At 35.7% G+C, this 20588-nt stretch overlaps 1 protein-coding gene and 1 pseudogene across 1 annotated transcript; both read left to right on the top strand.

Moving 5' to 3' along the window:
• The first annotated feature begins 10770 nt into the window (after window positions 1-10770).
• On the top strand, window positions 10771-11123 carry LOC112663738 (40S ribosomal protein S27-like). The gene has a single exon (XM_025452803.3). The coding sequence runs from the start codon at window positions 10783-10785 to the stop codon at window positions 10939-10941; it is 159 nt and encodes a 52-aa protein (XP_025308588.1). The 5' UTR covers window positions 10771-10782; the 3' UTR covers window positions 10942-11123.
• Window positions 11124-12530: 1407 nt separating this feature from the next.
• Window positions 12531-14933, top strand: LOC112663562 (actin-related protein 2/3 complex subunit 3-like; annotated as a pseudogene).
• The last annotated feature ends 5655 nt before the right edge of the window (window positions 14934-20588 follow it).

Raw genomic sequence — 20588 nt, 5'->3', positions numbered from 1 at the left:
CCCCCAGTAGGCCTCCAAGCTCAGCAGGGAGTCTGCTTCTCTGTCTCCCTCTGCCCCCCAATAAATAAATAAAATCTTTAAAACATAAATGAAATAAAATTTAAATGTCCATTATGTTATAGCCATTTTTCCCCACGTTTATCAATCAGCCCCCAGTGGCTACTGTCATCAGTTGAGCCACTGAGTGCTTACTGACAATAACAGATGTCATTGACACATCCTGACACAGTTTCCAGAATGTGAACACATTCACTCCTAGATCAACATAACTTTAAGTGAGAAACAAGAAAATCAAAACAACTTCACTTAAGTCATGAATAAGTGGATTTGAAGCCATAATACAACAATGTAGAAACTATGGGGTAATATCCCAAATTTTTGTTTCGTTATTTTTGGTTTTTGTCTATTGTCTTATTAAATCTTACACAAAATGAAGGAATTAAAAAAAAATTATCAGTAAGTATCAAAGCCTAGAGCAAGCCATGAATATCATATCTAACCTTTCTTTTTACAGACAAGAAAACTATTTATGAGGTTGGGAATTAATCACCTCTCAATGGCCCCACCTCAGCATACCATCACATTAGGGATTAGGGTTTCAACATATGAATTTGCCAGCACACAGAACACAGTAACATCAAAGACAGAGACAGAGAAAGAGATACAGGGAGGTCGGAGAGAGCAAAGACATTGGGAGAGAGAAGGAGAGAGATTTATTTAAAGGAATTGATTTAAGTGATTGTGGAGAGGCTGCCGAATCCAAAATCTGCAGGGTAGACCAGCCAGCTGGAGACCCAAGAGAAAGTTGTCATTGCAACCTGAGTCCAAAGGCAGCCAGGAGTCGGAATTCCCTCTCCTGACAAGGACATTAGTCTTTTTTTTAGCCTTCCACTGATGGGATGAGGCCATTGGATTATGGAGAATAATTTTCTTTATTCATAGTCTACCTATTGAAATATTAATCCCATCCAAAAAAATCTTTATACAGCAACTCCTAGACTAGTGTTTGACCAAACATCTGTGCACTGAAACCTAGCTAATCTGACACGTAAAATTAACCACCACAGTTCCACTGAGCCAGGAACAAGGCAAGGATTCCACTGTTTTCACTATAATTTAATACCACATTGTATATTAACCAATGTGATCACCTAAAAGGAAAAAAATAGAGATGCACTTTAATAATTAAAAAATGGATAAGACCCTCTCTATTTGCTTATCATGAGTATGTATATTTGGAAAAGCCAAAAGAATAAATGACAAAAGTAACTCAAACACTACAGGCATTCAGCAAGTCAGAAGAAAATAAAAGAAAAAAATGAACAAAATACTTGTGTTGTTCATACAAGCAACTAATTATAGACCTGGTTGGACAAAAATTATAGTACAAATGTGTAAAAATATTTAGTAATAGACTCAATATGAGATGCACAAAATCTATAGGATAAATCTTGACAGTATAGCATAACTTAGCTTAACTTTCTTAAATAAGACCCAGAATTATAAGCAATAAGATTTAGCCTTGTAGTATCACTTATCCCTAAAATTAAGAAAAACATTATCTGAGTCAAAAAAAAAAAAAAAAAGAAAAAAAGAAAGAAAAGAAAAAGAAATGCTCGGATACCTGGGTTTGTCAGTTGGTTAAGTATCCGACTCTTAATTTCAGCTCATTCATGATTTCAGGGTTCTGGGATCAGCAGGGAGTCGGCTGGAAGATTATCTCTCCCTCTCCCTCTGTCCCTCCCTCCACTTGTTCTCTCTCTGTCTCTCAAATAAATAAATCCTTTAAAAAACCTTTTTGGCAAAATAATTAGATCACATATAAGTAGCATGGCCATATTATTTATTATCTAATTGGGAAACTTTTAGTAGTACAATTTCATTTTACTAATAATTATGGTGAACACCAGGCATAAAACAGAATATGTCATGGCTTGACTTTTAAAAATAAGTCAAGTTAGTATAACACTCCCTTCACCATACTGAAACACCAGAAAGATGAACAAAAAAGACCGTGTGAGTCAGGGATTTTATATCGAAAATTAACCTTCAAGTAAAAAGGCTACTGACAAATTATTTTTAAAATAGAAGAGCTTAGGGAATATCATTCTCATGACTCATTGTTAATAAAACTATCAAAGGACAAATTTCAAGTTAACAGAATATGACAGAGGAAAACTTTTTAAAAAAGTACTAGCAATAAACAATGGATATATTTAAAGGTAAATCTGAGGCATCAAATAATGCCTATAAGGTTAAGATAGACTACAAATATATTATATGGCCTAAAATTGGAGGAATAATATAACTTACAAAAATTCAAGAAGATGGGAGAGAGACAGAAGTAGACGAGCTCATAAATGATCTCCTCTCTAATAAATGAAAATTAAGGATAATTTTAAGCTGAAAGAAATAAAAGCTCAAGGAAAATTTGAGTTTTGAATTAGTAGAAAGGTGAAACACAAGATAAATCATGATATTTTAAAAAATTGAGTGGGGGAGAAATTAAAGAAGGGGAAAAAACATAAAAGTAATTATATTTAGATACATAGTAGGGAAAAATATAAATTGAAAGCTCTCCAAAGAAAAAGGGAGGAGAACATTTTACTGCCTTAAGTGCAAAATTAAAATGCTCTGCTAAAGTGGAAAGGATTGAAGAGAATATAGTCCTATATGTTACTTTAAGAATTGTCAGCGTTTTTATTTGTTTTTTAGAGATTTTATTTATTTATTCATGAGAGACACAGCAAGACAGAGAGGCAGAGACACAGGCAGAGGAAGACGGCTCCATGCGGGGACCCCAATGTGGGACTCGATCCGGGGTCACACTCTGAGCTGAAGGCAGACACTCGACCACTGAGCCCCCAAGGCATCCTAAGAATTGTCAGCCTTAAGAGATTGACGCTAAGCAGAAATCATAGCAAATATGGTGGAATGCCCTCAAGAGCTTGAAGATGCTTAGAGATGTTGGTAGGGGAACAACAGCACTTCACTGACACAAAGTCATTTATGAGGACCATTCAGTCCTCCCCTTGAGCCATCAAATATTTTTGGGAAAAAGGACTGTAGTTGTGCAGTAAGGTAGAGGGTTTCCAACACATCAAAATTGAATTATGATTCCCAATTTGATCCCTCCCAAGTGTATCCATGAGCTGATGGTTGGCAGACTGAGAAGTAAAATTTCAGTTGAATATCTAATGCTAGACATATATTACACATAAACATACACATTCATAATATATATTACTCCATATATATGTATAGTTACATAATTATTATCCATACATGCATAGGAAAGATTCAAGGTCACTCGTATTAGTTGAGAAACAGGCTCAGTCTATATTTAGAAAGTCGTGTCTTTATTTTATATGTTTATGTGTCATATAATAAAGTTGTTATTAGGTTTAGATTAAATGCTACTATTTTGAGATGGGATCCTGAAATTCCACTTTCTGTGTGACATCAGTGATGATGGACTTTAGGGCCTCAGTTTTTTTCCTACACATGGTACTAATAATACTGATAATGCTGATAATTACTTTGGTGTGATGATTAACTGAAATCCTATATAGAACACTATGGAGTAAAAAAAGCTTGACACATTGGTGTTCACTATCTGGCTGTTTAATTAATGTGCCCACGACTTAATATTAATGTACTGAGGATAAAGAAATGTTGCTTTAATATTATTTCAGCTTCTTTCACTTAAAACAACACATTTCCTTGGCCAGTATCCTGTGAGTTAAGGCATTCTGCAACCCATTGGCAACTTACCAAATGGTATTCACGAAATAAAGATTTGTCTTCTGTAGATTCAAATTTTTATGGTAATAAAAAATAGTGCCACGTTGTGTCCTCTTAAGCACCTCTCCTATCAAAAATATTATTTTGTTTTACTGTGTTTAGCCAGGTGTGGAAATGTGAGTAACAATTTTTGCAACTTTGGCCTTGCTTTATCACTCTTTCACTGTTTTGGTTTCAATCATCGACCTAGTGGCAGCTGTCAGATTACAGTTGCTGAATGGTTTCCCATCATGAAATGCCTTCTTAGAAACCCAAGCTGAAATGCTCTCAGCTGGGTTGATTATGAAAATTGTAGGGTTTTTACAAGATTAAAAACAGCATGCCTTGTCTAAAGCAAATATGGGAATGAAATGTCTGGTTTAGCCGGTCAGTTCTGCTTTAGAAAACCTACTAGCCAAATGATAATCAAGAGAAGAAGAAAGGCAAGAAGGCAAACTCATCTTATTAATAATAAAGGAGGTGGAATTTAATAGGAAGTCAGTTTTAGTCACAGTGATAGTTTAGCTATAATATTTGCAAAGTGTAATGCAATTATAATGTTGAATATAATGAGGACATGGTAAGCAGTCATTAGATTGCTGTTGGAGAGGGGCGCCTGGGTGGCTCAGTGGTTGAGTGTCTGCCTTTGGCTCAGGTGGTGATCCTGGGGTCCTGGGATCAAGTCCTGCATCAGGCTCCCTGCATGGAGATTGCTTCTCCCTCTGCTTGTGTCTCTGCCTCTCTGTCTCTCATGAATAAATAAATTATTAAAAAAAAAAAAAGATTGCTGTTGGAGAATGCAAATTCATGAACTCTTTATAGAAAACAATTTGGCAACAGGTAACATGTATTAATACACTTTTACATAGTTATATCTTTAATCCAGAAGTTCCCCTTTTATGACTACATTCTATGGAAAACCTTGCACATAAATGGATAAACACCGTCCTATAAAGATTTGTTTACATTAATCAAATGCAAGAGATTGATTTTCAAAAATTGGGGGAAATTTAAATATATATATGTGTATATATATATATATATATATATATATATATATATATATAATCTTTGAACTTCTAGCTTTCAACAAATACTTTATTTACATCAGATTCACCCTCCTGCTGGTAACAAAAACTTCAGGAAAGGATCAAACTGTTTGGAGGCACTGGAAAGCACATGAAAGCAAGCAAACCCCACAAGTGAAACAGTTCTTGAAATGAGAGAAACACGGGAGGTCAGATGAACATTTATCTCACTCTTCCCTGAAGCAACTCTGCTGTCCACAAGTTTTATGAGGAATAGGGCTCAAGAAGAAAGTGGCAAACTTCTTGGGCTGAGGAGGACTCAGAGGTCAGACTTTCCATGTGGACAAAAACATCAGAAGATGTTTGGAAACAGAAGAGTAATGGAAACTCTAAAATAACATATAAAATAAAAATTCCAAACCTGGGGCACCCAGATGGTGCCGTCAGTGAAGCATCTGACTCTTGATATTGGCTCAGGCCATGATCTCAGGGTCATAAGGTCAAGCCCCACGTTAGACTCCATTCTCTCTCTCCTTCATTCTCTGCCTACCCCCTACTCTGCTCACGCTATCTCCCCTCCCCCATAAGAAAATTAAATTGAACAAATAAAACATTAAAAAAAGATTGAACTCCTTTAAAAGGAATTCTAAACCTAAAAAAAAAAAAAAAAACAATACTCAAAAATGTCAGTGGATGAACTTGATAAGAGATTGGACAATACAGAATAAAAGGTCTGTGAACTTAGGGAAATGGATATTATCCAAGCTAATTTATAAATTGTAGATGGGAAATACTGAGAATTCCAACAACCTGGTCATGATATGAAGCTATTTAACATATGTCTGAATGAAATACTGGATGATATTAGAGAAAAACTAGGACAGTCAACGTTAAGGAATATTAAGGAAGCAATGGCTGATAAGTCTATATGTTCCATAAAATAGTAAATCCACAGATTTAAGAGCCTCAGCAAACATTAATTAATATTAATACAGAGAAAACCATAGCTAAATACATGATAGCCAAAATGCTGAAATACAAAGATGGTGGTAAAATCATGAAATCAACCAAAGCAAAATGGCTTTCTTCATGTAGGGAAATAATGATACAATATTGGCTATTGACAGAGAAAAATATCTGTCAAAATTCTTGCCTTAAGGATTCTGAAGGTAGAGCAAGACTTAATATACTCGTGAATGTTGGTAAGATGACTTCCAGGTTGAATATTGAAAGCGTCAGAGATAGAACATTCAGGTTCGGAAAGAAAATGATTTGCCCATTTCATAATTGGATTGTTTGTTTCTTTGCTGTTGAATTTAAGAAGTTCTTTACAGACCTTGGATACTAGCCCTTTATCTAATATGTCACTTGCCAATATCTTCTCCCATTCTGTAGGTTGTTTTTTAGTTTTGTGGACTGTTTCTTTTGCTGTGCAGAAGCTTTTTATCTTGACATGAAGAGAAATCTCACAGAGGAAGACATAGACATGGCAACAAGCACCTGAGAAAATGCTCCGCATCACTTGTCATCAGGGAAATACAAATCAAAACCACAATGAGATCCCACCTCACCCCAGTGAGAATGGGGAACATTAACAAGACAGGAAACGACCAATGTTGGAGAGGATGTGGGGAAAGGGGAACCCTCCTGCACTGTTGGTGGGAATGTGAACTGGTGCAACCACTCTGGAAAACTGTGTGGAGGTTCCTCAAAGAGTTAAAAATAGATCTGCCCTACGACCCAGCAATTGCATTGTGGGGGATTTACCCCAGAGATACAGATGCAGTGAAATGCCAGGACACCTGCACCCCGATGTTTCTAGCAGCAATGGCCACAATAGCCAAAGTGTGGAAGGAGCCTCGGTGTCCATAGAAAGATGATGGATAGAGAAGCTGTGGTCTATGTATACAATGGAATATTCCTGAGCCATTAGAAATGACAAATACCCACCATTTGCTTCGACATGGATGGACCTGGAGGGTATTATGCTGAGTGAAGTAAGTCAATCGGAGAAGGACAAACATTATATGGGCTCATTCATTCAGGGAATATAAAAATATAGTGAAAGGGATTATAAGGGAAAGGAGAGAAGATGAGTGGGAAATATCAGGGAGGGAGACAGAACATGAGAGACTCCTAACTCTGGGAAACGAACAAGGGGTGGTGGAAGGGGAGGTGGGCGGGGGGTTGGGGTGACTGGGTGATGGGCACTGAGGGGGACACTTGACGGGATGAGCACTGGTGTTATGCTGTACGTTGGCAAATCAAACTCCAATAAAAAATATACAAAAATGTATGGGCATGAAAGGTACAGCAAAGGGAATACAGTCAATGGTATTGTAACAGTGTCGTGTGGTGACAGACGGTAGCTACACTGTGGTGAGCACAGCTTAATGGACAGATTTGTCTAATCACTAAGCTGTACATCTGAAACTACTGTAACATTGCGTCAGCTACATTTCAATAAAGAAAAAGTTTTAAAAAGTGTATACCCCCTAAAACTGCAGGGAAGATTAAATGAATTAAAACAAGTACAGCCCTTCCAAAAAAAAAAAAAAGAAAGAAAGAAAAGAAAGAAAGAAAGAAGAAGAAGAAAGAAAGAAAGAAAGAAAGAAAGAAAGAAAGAAAGAAAGAAAGAAAGAAAGAAAAGAAAGAAAGAAAAGAAAGAAAGAAAGAAAGAAACAAGCAAGAAAGCAAGAAAAAAAAATGATTTCTCATCCTATTCTTCCCATATAATCTTCTGCTCTTAGAAATCTGGGGGTCTGTTGGCATTTTTAAAATTTAAAAGCTTTCAGTCCTCTGTCACCCATGCTAATAGTACTTTGCTAATATGACATTCTTAGAATATGTGTTTTCTGCTTACCAAATAATAGTTTACTCCATTTAACAAAAAATGTCCCCACAATTCTCTTCAGACAAGCTTGTATCTCTCTGTTAGCATAACGCTGCTGTGAGACTTCTTTAAGAGTGTTAGAAGAGTCACACGTGCACACACGTGCCTGTACATGCGTAGCTTTGAGTCTGTAGAGTTCTTAAGAAAGACTCTTATCTCCACGTTTCATTTGGTCTTTGGCATTTAGCCTCTTTTCATTTGGAAACATTTATGCCAAATATTAGTGTTAATTTTTGACAGCTGGTAATTTGGAACCCTTTATCACTTGAAACCTTTGTTCCTTTGAGAGAGAAAGCTGTTTAGAAACCAATATCGAGGTGTTGGGTATGCTCCTCATTGGCAGAGGGTCGGTGTTTTGGGATGTTCTCAGCAGATAGAGCTGGGATCGGCTGGCCAAAGAATTTTTGGTAGGATAGTAGACTAATCAAATTTATAATTTAGAAAAATTACTCTGGCAGTACTGTCACGGGCATGTAGTATGCACAAAATATATAAATTATTTAAATGTACATAGAACCCAAAGATAGGTTTTCTTATACTAAGTTCCACATATCTGCTATGTGTACCTCTGGAAGGGACATAGTCTATATACATTTAAGTTCTCTAATATAGCCAAGTTGTTCTTTTCTTTTTAAGATTTTATTTCTTTATTCATGAGAGACAAAGAGAGAGGCAGAGACACAGGCAGAGGGAGAAGCAGGCTCCATGCAGGGAGCCTGAGGTGGGACTCGATCCCGAGTCTCCAGGTTCAGGCCCTGGGCTGAAGGCGGCACTAAATTGCTGAGTTACTGGGGCTGCCCCTGCTAAGTCTTTCAATATATGATTATATTGAAGCAAATGGAAAATAATGATATAGCATATGTTCATGGTATCTTTAGAAATAGAGGCTTCATGTAAATCACACACCAACAACACACATACAGGTGGATTTTGCCATTTTGGAGAGTGGCGATTAGCCCTACATGTAAAGCAGCACTGTGGATAGCTACATTTAAGAAACTGGTATCCACTCAGGAAATGCTGAAGAAATAGTTTTCAGGGAGTTGACCGCCCATTGACTGAGCTGCTTACGCACATTTGCCTACAGAATCAGTTGTTGAATGTTGAAAAACTAATGTAATAAATCACAGCTACTTTTCTACATTTTTATGATTATTTGTTCGTCATCCCTAAATTATATGAGAGGCAATAAAAATTTATTCTAAGTAAAGTCATTATCCTTTTAAGTGAGAGCTATATAGCTCAGGCGTCAAGATATTTGTAAGACAAAGCAATTTTTTTTAAAGGTTCACTTTTTACTAAATAAGCTAGAAGAGAAATTGCATATCACCTCAAAACTGCAATAAGCTAACATCTTCCTAGAAGTGAGTAAGCACATGGAGTAAGTGGAATTTCTTTTTTATAATAATTTTTACTAATTGTTGAATACTTATAAAAATAACTGTCAATATTTGATGCTAGTAAAAATAGCAATAAAATAAAATAATTTTAAAAAATAAAATAAAATAATTTTTAAAAATAAAATAATTTTTAAAAATAAAATAAAATAATTTGGGCTTACCAATTCTAATAAGAAATGGAACAATATAATTTACCGTCAGAAAAATTGCTGTTCTGATTTGTATATATTGTACATAAATTATATATCTTATACGAATAAACATTCAAGGAAGAAGGACTCCAGTGTTGCACAGACGATTCCAAAGTGGGCTGTGTTCCTAATCCTGAGCTTAGCATCTACAATCATTGATAATTGGCTGCAGGCAAACCTGCCCATCTGTTCAAATTTTGCCAAGAATGCAGAAAATATATATATTCCAAGTAGATATACTTTTTTGATCTTCCCAAGTTATTTGCTGTACAAAAACATCCTTGAAAAGATCATCCTGAGCAAAGGGCTGTGAGGCCTCTGATCACAGGACATGCAGAAATGTGAGTGACACATGCTATGTTGTCTCCCAGTATATAAGAAGTACTTACTAAGCGGTAATTATTGGTTTCACTACAATATCAAGCATGAGATTCATCTATAGAGATTCATCTCATCTGAGATAATAAGTATGCTGAAATATTACAGGTTGTTTTATTCCTGTATTGTCATTTAAGGTTGCTCTCATTAAACCCAATTTAAAACATTGCCAGACTCTGTATAAAATTAATTTCAAATTTAACAACAAAATTTCGGGGCCTCTGGGTGGCTGACTCAGTTAAGCATCTGATTCTTGATTTCAGCTCAGGTCATGATCTCAGGAATCCTGAGATGGAACCCCACGTGGGATTCCACACTCAGTGGGGAGTCTACCTGAAGATGCTCTCTCTTCCTCTGCCCCTCTCTCCCACTTGTGTGCACACTCTCTCTCAAATAACTAAATAAATATTTTTTAAAAAATTAATACCCATTTTTCTCTTTTTCTGAATGTGCATTAAAAAAAAAAAACAGATACAGTTGCTGACAGTTTAACTCAAGATGTGGCTTGATTCTGCAGACCTTTGAGCACAACCTAGAAATGATAGAATGAAGGCACACACAATGGATAAGAAATTACAAAAATTAAAGCAAAGTTTTCTGAAACAGCCTTTTTTTATTCAGATAAAATTACTAAAAGCCCTATGAGCTCCACTTACATTATTTAAACCGGGTTGTCAGAGGGCAAGAGGCATAAACTTACCTCTATCAAATTCAACCTTGTTAAAACAATCTCAGTTATTCAATCTAAATGTTCAGAATTTAGGGTTTAACTAAAACTAGAATAAGACAGTTCCTTTCTGACCATATATCCATTATTATATTTAGGCCCCCCTTTTTTTTCTCTGATTAAGTCATCCTCTTAAAGCTTTCTTTCCTCTCATTTGCCACCTCCATATTGATGGATTTATTGAAATCAGTTATCCATGATATCAGATACCCATGATTTATACACATTTGCTCAAGAAATAGAAACATTTGTCCACACAAAGAATTTATATGAATGTCCGTAGCAATTGTATTTGTGATAGGCAAAAACTAGAAACAATATTGATGTCCATCAACAAGTAAATGTTTTATACAAAATAGGATATAGCCCTAATTCCTATTTTATGGATGTAAAATGTCGAGGTTGCTACAAGATCACCACGGTTTTCAGCCATGCCCAGATGGTGGTTCTTTGTGTAGACTGTTCAACCGTGTTGTGCCAGCCGACGGGAGGAAAGACCAGACTCACAGAGGGCTGTTCATTTAGAAGAAAGCAACACTAATGATCTGCACAACCTCTTGAATTTGTGTTACATCACAGAAAGCCTTATCAGTTCAGTAATTCCAGTTAATCTACCAAGATAATGTAATTATGTTTAATTTTGTAAGGTTTACAACAGTGATCTCCTATTTTGGTGTCAGTTTTTCAATAAAGTTTTGATTATGGGCAAAAAAATAAAAAAATAAAAAATAATGAAATACTATTGGACAGACAATAAGGAAAAAAAGTAAGTTGCTAACATATGTACCATGATATTTGATTCTCAAAATCATTAAGTTGATCAAAGAAATCAGAAAGACATAAACACGCACATGCACACAATCAGAAAATAAATGTAAAATTTTATTTATAAAAAAAATTAAACTATCATGGTATAAAGCAGATTCACAGTTGCTTAAAGATCAAGGGCAGAGTGAAAGCTGGACTGTAAAGAAACCCAGGAATGTTAGAGTTGATGGACATGTTTGTATTTGTGGTGAGGATTTCCTAGGTTTATAGAACTATCAAGATATATAGAAGAGTATAACTTAAAAATATTCAAGTTATTGTGTATAAGCTATTCTTCAGTGTATAATATGACAGGGGATTTCTGAAAATTGAAATTCCCCAATGGCATGTCCCAAAATGCATAATGCCCACTGTAATAAAACACACTCCAAAAGAGTCTGGTGTTTCACGCTTTGTGAATGAATTTCGCAATATAATACGATCCTCAAAGAACACTACAATCCTTCCTCATCTCCTCATACTTCTTTATCTTTATTCAGCCTAGAATATCACTCTCAACTCCTCCCATAACATTTCCACAGAATTATATTGTTTCTTTCAAATATGTGCATCAGAATTAGGTTTCTCTACAGTCTCTACTTCCCCAAAATTTCTACTTGAATTTTCCCTGCCCATTTTGTCTACATTCAAATTTCTTCTTTTCTTTTTTTAAACACTTATTTATTTTTAGAGAGGGAGTGAAAGAGAAAAGGAGGGGGGTCAGAGGGAGAGAGAAAATCTCCAGCAGACTCCCTGTTGAGCACAGAGCCCAAAACAAGGCTCGATCTCACAACCCTGAGATCATGACCCAAGCCAAAATCAAGAGTCAGACTCTCAACCCACTGAGCTATACTTAGACTTGGAAACTTTGGTGATCTAGATTAAAAGGAGTATAAAGATCTCACCATGATCCATGGGTTTGTAGTTGATAACCCAGATATGATATGACTTTGGAATAGAAATTACATCCTAGCATGAGAACATTATAAGAATAATTTTTTCCTAACAGTGTGAATGAAGCTGAGTTTGACAAGATCAAGAAAACTTGCACGCAGTAATTTAGATGCTTGTCAGAATAAAACACAAGACCACTTAAATGAAGATAACGTATTTTTGGCGCCTTGTTACTTGTCTCCCACAGTATCCAGCATTTTATAACCGAACACAACAAAACATCAGACTTGCACTTAAAACCAAAGGAAGAGGAAGCAGTCAATGGAAATTGAATGTAATATGTGACAGATATTTTAGGTGCAGACTAGGACTTAGTTAGCTATTGAAAATATGAATATATCTGGGAGGTACTGTGAGTTTGGTTCCACAATGCGTATCACAATAAAGCCAGTCAAATGAATTTTTTGGCTTCCCAATGCATATACAAGTTTTGTGTACACTATACTGTAGTCTTTGAAGTGTGCAATAGCACTATGTCAAAAAATGTACATATTTTAATTAAAAAATAGTTTATTACTAAAAAATGCTGATCACCACCTGAGCTTTCAAGAAGTTGGAATCTTTTTGCTAGTAGAGGATCTCGCCTTGATGCTGATGACTGCTGACTGATCAGGGTGGTGGTTGCGACAGGTTGGGTTGGGTGTGGCAATTTCTTAATGTAACATGTTTGGTGCATTGATTGAGTCTTCCTTTCATGATCATTTTCTCTGTGGCATGCGGTGCTGTTTGAAAGCATTTTACACACAGTGGCACGTCTTCAGAATTGGAATCAATCCTCTCAAAATCTGTAGACGCTTTATCAACCAACCATATGTAGTATTTTAAATTCTTTGTTGCCATTTCAACAATCTTCACAGCACCTTCACCAGGAGGAAATTTTATCCCAAGAAACCATGTTATTGCTCATTTATAAGAAGCAACTCTTCATCTCTTGAAGCTTTATCATGAGTTTGTCACCTCTTCAGGCTCCACTTCAAATTCTAGTTCTCTTGCTGTCTCTACTGCATCTGTAGTTACTTCCTCCACTGAGTCTTGAACCTCTCAAAGTCAGCCATGATGGTTGGAATCAACTTTTTCCAAACTCCTGTTTATGTTGATATTTTGACCACTTTTCATGAATCGCAAGTGTTCTTACCGACATCTAGAATAGTGGACTCTTTCCAGAAGGTTTTCACTTTGCTTTGTTCAGATCCATCAGAAGAATCACTGTCTATGGAAGCTGTAGCCTTACTAAATGTATTTCTTAAATAATAATATGTGAATATTGAAATTACTCCTTGATCCATGGGCTGCAGAATGGATGTTGTATTAGCAGGCATGAAAACAACATTAATCGCATTGAACATTTCCATCAGAGCTCTTGAGTGACTAGGTGCATTGTCAATGAGCAGTGTGATATTTTGAGAAAAAAATTTTTTCATTGATTTTTGTTGTTTTTGCAGGAACCATCAAGGCTTTGATGTTCCATTTATAAAGCACAGGTAGAGTAGATTTAGTATCATTCTTGAGGGTCCCAGAATTTTTAAGATGATCAATGAGCATGACTTCAACTGAAAGTCATCAGCTATATAGCCCCTAACAGGAAAGTCAACCTCTCCTTTTAAGTTCTGAGATCAGGTGCGGGCTTCTCCTCTCTGGCTATAAAAGTCCTAGGTGGCATCATCTTCCAATAGAAGGCTGTTTCATCTATGTTGAAAATCTGTTGTTTGGTGTAGTCACCTTCATTAATTATCTTAATTCTTAATTTATTGAAAAGGTAGCTTTGTGTTTCGTGTAATAATAGTAACAATGTATTGGGTGATTATATCCTGTGGATGAGAGAAATGAATGACAGCTTTGTCAAAAGGGATGGGAAGGAAAACTTTAGAATACTATGTTACACGATTTCTGTACTACATATGAAGCAATGCATGTGAAAGTGGTCCTAAATTAGTTAAAAATACATAATATATACTATAGGATTACCATTAAAATTATTTTTAAGGAAATGTAATTGAGACTTCTGTTTATCCCCTCCCCACAATGAGAAGCGCTGTGCTCTAACTCCAACCTACTCAACTTGGTTGAAACCCAGCTGGCACCAAAATTCCAGCTTACCACTCTTCTCTCAAGAACCTTGACACCAAACTCATTGGAAACACAGCACAGGTCAGTTAAAAGGACCTGCCCCTAGAGAGACAAAGATACAGATAGTGTAGATGAGGCTATCTATTACATCAAGGCCAATATCTTCTTCAAAAACTGTGAGATTGGGATACCTGGGTGATTCAGTGGTTGAGCGTCTGCCTTTGGCTCAGGGCGTGATTGCAGTCCCAGGATCAAGTCCCACATTGGGCTCCCTGCATGGAGCCTGCTTCTCCCTCTGCCTGTGTCGCTGCCTCTCTCTCTGTGTGTCTCTCATGAATGAATAAATAAAATCTTAAAAAAAAAACTGTGAGATTAAGAATGAAGCTGATAGAACCTTGATAGTTGTAACTCCCTACATTTCTGAGTGCCTAAAAAACTCCAAAGTGCAGTTCCAAAAGATAAATTGAGAAATAAATGTGTACTCTAGGAATCACTAATTTTCTCACTCCTGGAGAGCCTGGTTTTCCACTTAATGCAATTTATGCTAAGTCTGCAAGCGGGAAGATGAGGTGATGAGGACTTCCTTACAACAACTGAGACAAGACACTGGACTGACTTGGTGAGAAATCTTTTCACCTTCAGAATGATAAACCCAGCAAGTGCTGGCCTTGCTTTGTGAAGAGACAATTCATGACCATGTCTTAGGACCTGGAGAGTAAAAGGAGCATGGGCAGACACTGTTTCCACAGTCATGGGCAGCATTTTACAGTAAGATGTACACAGTTCTTGGCCTTGATTTGATAAAGTTTTATACAGAAAAGAGCATGTCTTCACTTAAAGAAATCTTTATTAAGAATTTGGGTTGGGGAGAGAAGAATGGGTTTTCAAAGTATGATTTTAAGTTTTCTGTAGCTTACAGCTGGTGCTTAATAAGAGTAAGTAATAATAAATTTCTAGCATTAAAAATATTTATACTTTAAGGGGGAGATAAATTGAAATCAAAATGTTCAATTAAGTACAGAAGTAAAGGGATAATAGTTATAAAATACAAAAATGATGATTATGAAACATTATAAACATGAGAGATAGTAATCCAACTATATCAATACTCAATTTAAATGTGACCTGACTAAATATACCAGTTAAAAGACAGGAATCATCAGAGCAGATTAGAAAATAATATCCAACTCTATTTTGTCTGCAAGAAATACCCTTTAAATATAAAGACTGATCTAGGTTAAAAGTAAGGACACAGAGGAAGACCTACCATGCTACAACTAATAATAATAATAATAATAACAATAATAATAATATCTGGAATAGCCTTTTTATTTTCTTAAGATTTTATTTATTTATTCATGAAAGACACACACACAGAGAGAAAGGCAGAGACACAGGCAGAGGGAGAAGCAGGATCCATGCAGGGAGCCTGATGTGGGACTCGATCTCAGGTCTCCAGGATCACACCCTGGGCCAAAGGCAGGCACGAAACCACTAAGCCACCCAGGGATTCCCATGGAATAGCTTTTTTAATTTCAGACAGAGCAGACTTCAGAACAAGAAAGGTTCTCAGGTATAAAGAAGGGCATTGTGTAGAAGAAGTCAATTATCCAAGATGACACAAAAATCTTCCATGTGTATGTACCTAACAAAAAAGTACCAAAATACAGAGGCAAAAACTGACAGACCTGAGAGGAAATAGAGACAAATCTACTATTATAGAGACACAAAATCTACTATGTTAGTAATTAATATATCATGTAGAAAGAAAATTGATAAAGATATAAATTACCTGAGCACAGCTATCAATTAAATTGATCTAATTGTCATTTATACAATATTCCTTCCAACTGTAGCAAAATACGCATGCTTCTTAAATTCATATGGAACATACATCAAAATAGACTACATAATGGGTCATTCAGCACCCTTAATGCACTTAAAAGAATAATGTTAAGGGTTGAAAAGATATGATGAATTTGACCTTATTTGGAAATAGTAGATGGAATCAAGTCAAGATGAGGACACTAAGGTGAGCACTAATCTAATATAAATGATATATGTATATGAAGGGAACAAGATAGAAACATATAGGGAAGAAACAGCCATGCGAGATGAAGGCCCAGAAGGGAGTAATGATACCTCAAGACATGGGACACCATGTCCCATGGTGCTACTGGAGGCTCAGAGATTCAAGGAAGACTCCTCCCCTTAAGTCTTCAGAGGGAGCATGGCTTGGTTTTGAACTTCTAGCTTCTAAAACTATGAATGAATATATTTTTGTTGTTTTAAGCCATGCAGTTTGTGGTACTTTGTTATAGCAGCCCTAGGAAACAAATACAAATAGAAATCATACAAGATGTGTTCTCTGACCAAGATCAAACTAGATTTTTTTTTTAAAGATTTTATTTATTTATTCATGAGAGTCACACAGAGAGAGGCAGAGACACAGGCAGAGGGAGAAACAGGCTCCCTGCTTGATGTGGGTTTCCTGGACCTGGGATGACACAATGAGGCAAAGGTTGACACTCAACAGCCAAGCCACCCAGGTGCCCCAAATTAATATAGAAATTAAGAAGAGAAAGACCACCAGAATATATACAAATATCTGGAAATTAAATGATACATTTCTAAATAACCCAAGGATCAAAGAAAAACTCTCAATAGAAATTTTAAAAGTATGTTTTGAATTAAATGAAAATGAAACCACAACTTATCAGAATCTGTGGAATGAAGTAAAAATATTGTTTAGGGAGAAATCTGTTCCTTTAAGTGCATACTTAAGAAAATAAAGATGAAATACATAAATCAATAACCTTAATTTCCATCACAGGTAGCTAGAAAAAGAAGGGCCATTTAAGCTGAAAGTAAGTAGGAAGAACAAGATACTAAAATTAGAAGAGAAATCAATGAAATTTAAAATAAGACAACCATAGAGAAAATGAACAAAATCTCAAACTAGTTCTTGGAGATCAATAACATTGATATATCTGTACTCAAGTTAACTAATTGGGAAAAGGAGAAGAGAGAGACAGAGAGAAAGTCAACAGAGAGAGAGAGAGAGAGAGAGAGAGAGAGAGAAGAAAAAACAAAACACAGATTATCAGAAATGAAAGTAGGTCATCATGAATGACCCCACAGACATTAAAATAATAATAAAGAAATGCTTTCTACAGATATACCCACACATTTGTAATTTAGATGAAATGGAACAATTCTTGAAGGACACAGACTACCAAAACTCATATGAGGGAAAGTAGGCAACCAGAAAGGTCTTACATCTACTACTAAATTAATAACCTTCCAATAAAGAAAGTACAAAGCTCAGATGGTTTGACTGGCAAATTCCACTAAATACTTAAATAAGAAATCATCCTAATTGCCCAAACTTTGTTCCAGAAATAGAAGAAGCAGGAATACATCTTACCTCATTCTTATGAGGTCAGCATTGCCCTAATTCAAAAGCAGATTAAAAGAAAACATTTCAAAAGAGAAAAGAACATTATCTTTAATAAACATAGTTGCATAAATTCTCAACAACTGCTACCATATAAAATTCAGTAATATGGAGAAATAATTATAGACCACAATCTAGTTGATTTTTCTGGGCATGGGAGGCAGGTTTCATATTTTAAAATCAATTAATGTAATCTTCCACATCAAAAGATTTAAATAGGCATTTAATTTTATGAAGTTTTTTATTTTGATTCTAGTATAGTTAACATACAATGTCATGTTAGTTCCAGGTGTACGATATGGCGATTCAACACTCGTAGGTTACCAAGAGCTCATCATAAGTGTACTCTTCAGTTCCACATGTTTTTGAGTTTTACATAAAGTCGATCAGTAATTGTGTCTTGAATTTTTTTCATTCAACATTATGTTTATGAGATTCATCATGATTTGGCTTAAAGTTGTACTTGGTTCTCATTCTACTCCTGATGGATATTAAATTTGAAACTTTCACAGGCAGAGCTGCTATGGAAATTATACATCTGGTTCCCTTGGGAAGTAAATCACTAAACCCTCGTGCTCATTGGATAATGCCAAATTATTTTCCAAAGTGGGTGCCAACTTATACTCCCACACACAGTGTATAAATGTTTTCATTGCTCTGTCTCAACAGTACTTAGTTTTGTTTGTTTGTTTGTTTGTTTTTTACTGTGAGTTATTATGCGTTATCTCTGGTTTTAATTACTCCCTTTATCTCCAATAGAGTATATTTTTATAGTTTAGAAGAAGATAAAAAAAAGAAAAATCATGATTATAGAAATTCCCAAGCACTGGAAAAAAAATCTATCATCTGTTTTTGACAAAAATTTGCAGAAAATTAGGAATATGGAATAAGTTCCTCAGCTTGGTAAAGAACACCCACAACAAAACTAGACAGCGGAAAACAAAACTAAGAGCTAACATCACAATTAATTATGAGAAAGTGGATGTTTCCCTTCTAAAAGTAGAAACAAGGTGAGGATATCCTCTCTCCCTACACCTCTTCAATGTCAGTGTGGAGGTCCTAGCTAATATAATAAGAAAAAAAAATGGAAGGTGTACATGTAAGGATGGCAGAAATAAAACCATCTCTGTTCACAGAAGGTTTGTCAATGGTAGAAATGCAAAATGTTACAATCATTTTGGAAGAGGGTTTGATGGTTTCTTGCAAGGTTACATATTCTTACCGGATGATCCAGCAGTCATGCTCCTAGGTATTACCAAATTATTTGAAAACGTAGGTTCATACAAAAACCAGCACATGAATATTGTATCAATCTTATGTACAGCTCCCCAAAACGGAAAGCAACTTAGGTATCCCTCAGCAGGTAAATGAATGAATGAATGAATGAATGAATGAATGAATTGTAGTACATCAGTACAATGGAACATTATTCATCACTGAAAAGAAACATGCCATCAAGCCATGAAAAGACAGGGATGAATCTTAAATCTACATTGCTAAGTGAAAGGAGCCAGTCTGAAAAGACTATATACTGAATCATTTCACGTATATGATGTTTGTAAAAAGCAAACAATATAGATGGTTGCATATAACTGGTTGCTAGACGTTTTGGGGTGTGAAGGTTTAAGGCTTTAAGAGAAAAAGAGGAGATTTAGGGTGGGGGGAGGGTCAGTGAGAGTTCCTTGATAACAGAGCTTGAGAGAACGTGACAACACAAAGAGTGTACATCCAAATGTGCAAATTTAAAGAAACAACTATGGAGGAGGTTGGGGAAACCTAGGCTAGAATACAGACTGGGACCAAAAAAATATCATTATTAGAAATATATGAAGCTGTCTCACGGAAGGGGATGGGGAATCAAGCTTGCTGACCTAAGTAACTTTGGAAACGAGACGAAAGGTAGAAGGAACTCTATGTATATTTAATATTCCTTATTTAATGATGTTGTTTCCTATGGGATTACAGGTTATCAAAGACCATCACAGCCAAAAGGAGCTGAAGAAGACATGACAACCAACACAATATGTTATTCTAGCATAGAATAGATCCTACAGTAGAGTGAAGGACATGAGATAAAAACTAAAGAAATAATGAATAGCATATGGACTTCAGTTAATAATGTATCCAACAAAAAATAAAAATAAAAATAAAAAAATAAAAAAATAATAATAATGTATCCAATATAGGTTCATGCAACTAAGACAAGCGTGTCACAGTAACGTAAGCTGTCACTACAGGAAACATGAGTGACAGATGTATGGAAACCTCTGAACATCTTTGCAATTTTTCTGTAAACCCCAAATCTTCTAAAATGAAAATTTTGTTTAAGACAGCAGCTTAGGAAAAAAAATATATGGTATCCCGTGATTTATTTAAAAAGACCAAAGTCAGTACTTGATCTTGCTGTTAGACACAGCTGTGTGTTTCCGTGCACACGTCCTCATGTATATGTGTGCCTTAAATGTGGAAGAAAATATTATGGGGGGATCCCTGGGTGGCTCAGAGGTTTAGCCCCTGCCTTCGGGCCCAAGGCTTGATCCTGGAGTCCCGGGATCGAGTCCCACATCGGGCTCCCTGCATGGGAGGGAGCTCCCTGCATGCTTCTCCCTCTGCCTGTGTCTCTGTCTCTCTCTGTCTCTGTCTCTCTCTGTCTCTCATGAATAAATAAATAAGATCTTTAAAAAAATAATAAAATAAAAAAATAAAATATTATGAAATGATAGACAAAAATACATGCGTGTAGTTATTTCTTATAGAACATTTGGAATTGAGGATATGATTTAAATCCCATCTTAATGCTATATATAATGTTTCAAAATTTACAAGAACAGTTATGCAATGGATTACTTAAGGGATTATTTCTTTGAAAAAATAAAGGGCCAAACTGTATGGGCATAAACTGC

Source organism: Canis lupus, chromosome 18 (assembly GCF_003254725.2).
Source record: "Canis lupus dingo isolate Sandy chromosome 18, ASM325472v2, whole genome shotgun sequence".
NCBI classification, from domain to species: domain Eukaryota; kingdom Metazoa; phylum Chordata; class Mammalia; order Carnivora; family Canidae; genus Canis; species Canis lupus.
This window is presented reverse-complemented; position numbering and strand designations above follow the sequence as displayed.